The 4226-nt window shown below is 38.8% G+C and overlaps 1 protein-coding gene across 1 annotated transcript in view; it reads left to right on the top strand.

The window, feature by feature from the left end:
• The window catches only part of LOC105620538, a 39674-nt gene extending 36533 nt beyond the window's left edge, over positions 1-3141 (top strand). The window contains exons 20-21 of the mRNA XM_012202029.1: positions 1109-1485; positions 2856-3141. Coding sequence (XP_012057419.1) covers positions 1109-1485; positions 2856-3141 — 663 coding nt within the window. The remainder of the gene's footprint in view (positions 1-1108; positions 1486-2855) is intronic.
• Positions 3142-4226: the final 1085 nt, after the last annotated feature.

Raw genomic sequence — 4226 nt, 5'->3', positions numbered from 1 at the left:
GAGAGAGAGAGAGAAAGAGACAGAGAGTATACCGACTTATATATAGGCTAGGTTGAAGGTTGCTACTTGGTATGCGGATCGCGCTTTTCATTACCGGAGGCTCGTTCCCTCCGTCTCCACCGTTGCAAACAGCCTAAACCTACCCTTTCTTCCACAGCAGCTACCCTTCCTCTCTCGGCTGTCTGTCTACTACTCGACCACTACCACTGGCATTTTCGCCAGTATTCGCGCCATGCCGTCACACATCCATAGTGCAAACGTATCTGATACCAGACGCGTATATATCTTTCTCATGAGAATATATTGATTTACTCTTGTCGCGTACTTATATACACGTGAGTCGTGACGAAAAGAAAAAAATCGGAAAGATCTTCATCCAGTTCGCGCTAGTTATCTCGGAAAGTCGTATGCTAATCTTACAAAAACGTTCGTTAACATATCGCGTGGTGATTTAACATCGAACATCCCTGCCTTATTCTCACTTTTCCACCTTACACCCTCGTCTTTTCTCCCTCCCTATACTTTATATAATCGTCTTATACGCTTTTCGATGCCCTCCGGTGACGCGCAAGAGTGGATTATACAATATTCGATATCGTGTCCTCTCGAGTATACCTCGCCACTTATCAGAATCTCGCGATCCGTCGCACGTCGATCGTTCCATTGTAGTCCGCCTGAGATTTCTTTAACCATCGTGATCAATTCATATGTTACGATAATTCGGAGGCTGCTTTAACTGCAATTTTTTTGTAAATATACTTATAATCCATTCATACTTATCACACGTGCGATTGTTATTTATGAAATAACAATCGCTTTAAGGTTTTTTTACTCAATATGGTGTGCACATATAATATCTATACCATACATTGAAAGAAAAGATTGGCTGCTGCAGCAAATTTTTTGTTGCATTAGTCTATCCGCAATGTTAATATAGGATTTCGATATGCTAACGCAACCATTGACTGCTACAACCAATTAAAAATGCTATATATATTTAACCAATCTTTTCTTTCGTCTTCGTGTATAAATATTGAAATGTTTTTTTTAACATCCTGTATCAATCTAATCATACCAATAATCATAAGATAATATAACTGTGTTTCAGAATGATGCGGTGCTGAACGATGTAACGACGGAAGAGATGCACTGTGGAAAATTCGCCGGCAGTTCCGCGAGCAATCATACGCAAGAAGGTGGTTCACTCTCCGACAGTGGAATCTCCGACAGTGGGAGCGATCAAGAGTTGAGCGAGCGCGAGCGCAGATTGGCCGCGCTTCGGCGACTTACGCGTAGCCTGGAGACCCAACTGACACCGGGTAGCGAGGTCCTGACCGATCTCTGGAAGAGAATCGAGTACGCCGAGACTGAGCTACGCGATTTGCAGAAGCAGTGCAGGGAGCTCATCGTGCGTACGCATGAACGGGCGAGCATGGATGTGCGTGCGATCAAACGAACGGCTAGTCAGGTTAATTATCCCGCAGAGTAAGTACCTACGATCTTTCTTCTATCAGTTCTTATCGCAGTTCCAAATCTCTACGCGTTAAAACTTTTTCAAAACTCTATTCAAAAGTACAGAGAAGACAATCGATTCAGTCGTACATTTAAATAATCGATATTACATCATCCAAATGAGGTGACAATCGAATCACATCATAAATAAGCAAACGGTCGTCGAACTTTACTAAAGCATTTGAGGCTCCATTCAGAATTTAAGAACTGCCTGCTTATACGCTCGCATTTCATTTGCATAACGTCGAAATGGGAAGAATGAAGACGACTCTTTAGATGTGGGGACGCATGAGGTCGTTGGTCCTGCGTTGGATATTAGGCGACCACTCATTTGAATATAAGAACTTTGCCGAGAACGAGCATAATAACTGCACTATTTCTTACAGTAATGCACATCTTAAAACACAAAAAATTTTAATCATACAGTAGATTATAGTCTTCCACAAGCCGCAATTTTACATTGTTTTGTGTTATTGGCATTCAAAATATTAGGCTGGAGAAATATAATAATGTATCATCGTTTGTAATTTAGTAAAGCGATCATTTTTATTCTTCTCTTCTTATTTGTCGAGTACAATCTCATAATGTTCACCAATATAATTACAGATTCCAATTATCACCACGGTATATCTCATTTAACTTTGTTTTAAGGATGTTTTTATAGGGACGTTCAATCACCGCTCGGTGGTGGCGATAATAGGTTTAGTTTCGCGGGCGTGAAACATCTGCCGCACTCTGAGTCATAAAAAGAGATATAAAAACTCAGTACCATTTTCTTCGATTGACGATCTTCCGTTTCGCTACCTTTTCTTTCCTTTTTTCTTTTTCATCTTCTTCCACGACTGTAAACAGCTAGATTTTAATGAAACGGTATGTTTGAAGCTTTACCGTTCGCGAATTAACGCGAGAGTTTGCAGAAAAGTTAAATAACCATACACTTACGTAATGCTAATGGAGGAATAGGGCAGCTGTAATTGCAAGTCCAATCTCGCAACTTCCAAGTTACGTGCATGCATCTCCAAATTGATTTTCCGACGAACTTTGCTATTACCGGTTTGCTCGTATTATCGTGACCCGTGGGACAGTATAAATTAATTTTCGTTGTCGCGAACTTCTGCAAGTTTCTCCTCCAAACAGTCAAATATATATGCCTGACTAGCAGATTAACACATTATTTAATAAAACAAAATCTATACGTTATACGATATAAATAAAATAATAGTGTAAACTGGACCGCGTAAAATATAAACACGATACACATTGATACACATTGGTATCCGATAATTATTAAACAGCACTTCTTTCGATCATCGAAATATTTTTTTCTTCTCCTGTTTTTTTAGCAAACGCAAGAGAACTATCTGCGGTACAGATACGTCAAAAAGCGACACAGAATCGGTGTCGACGACGAGAAGCGAGACTAAAGACGACTTCGATGGCAAACCAATTTCCCAGAGTTGGGTGAGAATCCAGCGAATCGGCAAAGTGGCAAAATTCTCTTTCGCCCTTCTGACAGTCTTTTTCGCTGCTATTATTTATTTCTTGAGACCGTATTGTTGCGAGGCTGGGAACACACTAAATCGGTTCACGCTGCAAGTACGCTATCCTAGGGGGCCACCGCCGGTATGAGCAGGTAATACGGCAGGTATAGGTTCGAAAAATATCGACGTCAAGGATCATTACTGATTTTTGACGAAAATAAATAAGATGTGTGTATATTCTTTCCGCATCGAGAATCGTCATTTAACGATCCGATCGAGCCCGCGGCATAAGGCTGTCCGCGGATTTTTAGCAAGCGCGCGCGTTGTCGCGGTATCATGGATTGTTAATTTTAAATTACCTGTTGAATTCGGCAATGCGTTCAAAGAGATGATTTGCCGACTTGGCTGACTGATTTCTTCACTGCCTTATACGTACATCTTTATTTTTATTCGTTTATCACGCATTACATGCGAAATTTTTATAATAGTTTATAACTTTTTTTAGCCACAAGTTACCATGACGTAAACTATTCGGCATAACTACGTAATGAAACAATGAAGAAGTCTTTGTATATGGAAATTATGAATATTCTAATTGTAAATCGATGAGTATGTATTGTATATTTTTACTGGAAAGAATAATAGATTCGTGATTGAGCAATTGATTAAATTTTTATACAGAGTCTGGCAACGAATCTCAAACGCAATTAAAGATATTTTCTATTTTAATATTCACGCAAGAACAAGATGCATCGAAACATACGATTGTGTTGATAATTATTTTCTTATCGTTCTAAATTGCGCGCGCCAGCAGCCTATGTTATTGTTGAAGTGTAAAATATTTATTTATAGATATATATATATATATATATACAGAGATCATATATTATATATTTTACTCATTATACATACTTATTTTTCTTGGAGGATAATGTTTAGTTTTCCTCCCGAAGAATATAAAACTGAAAACATAAAGTGGACAGTTTTTTGACGGACGGGAGTCCATTTACATCGAATTTTACTTAGGAAATGATACTTGGATTCCATACTGCTAAGCTTCCTATTTGTTCCAAGTATTCTGCGATTTTGCTTGTAATATCGTCAATTTTCCTTAACAACGAATGTTTATTTCAACTTCTTTTGTTCTGCATCTTTGTAAATATATGAAACACACACACACACACACACACACACACACACACACACACACACACACACACACACACACACACA

This window comes from Atta cephalotes (genome assembly GCF_000143395.1).
Source record: "Atta cephalotes unplaced genomic scaffold scaffold00027, whole genome shotgun sequence".
NCBI lineage: Eukaryota > Metazoa > Arthropoda > Insecta > Hymenoptera > Formicidae > Atta > Atta cephalotes.
The sequence above is the reverse complement of the archived record's forward strand: the minus strand, read 5'-3'. Positions and strand labels throughout refer to the sequence as shown.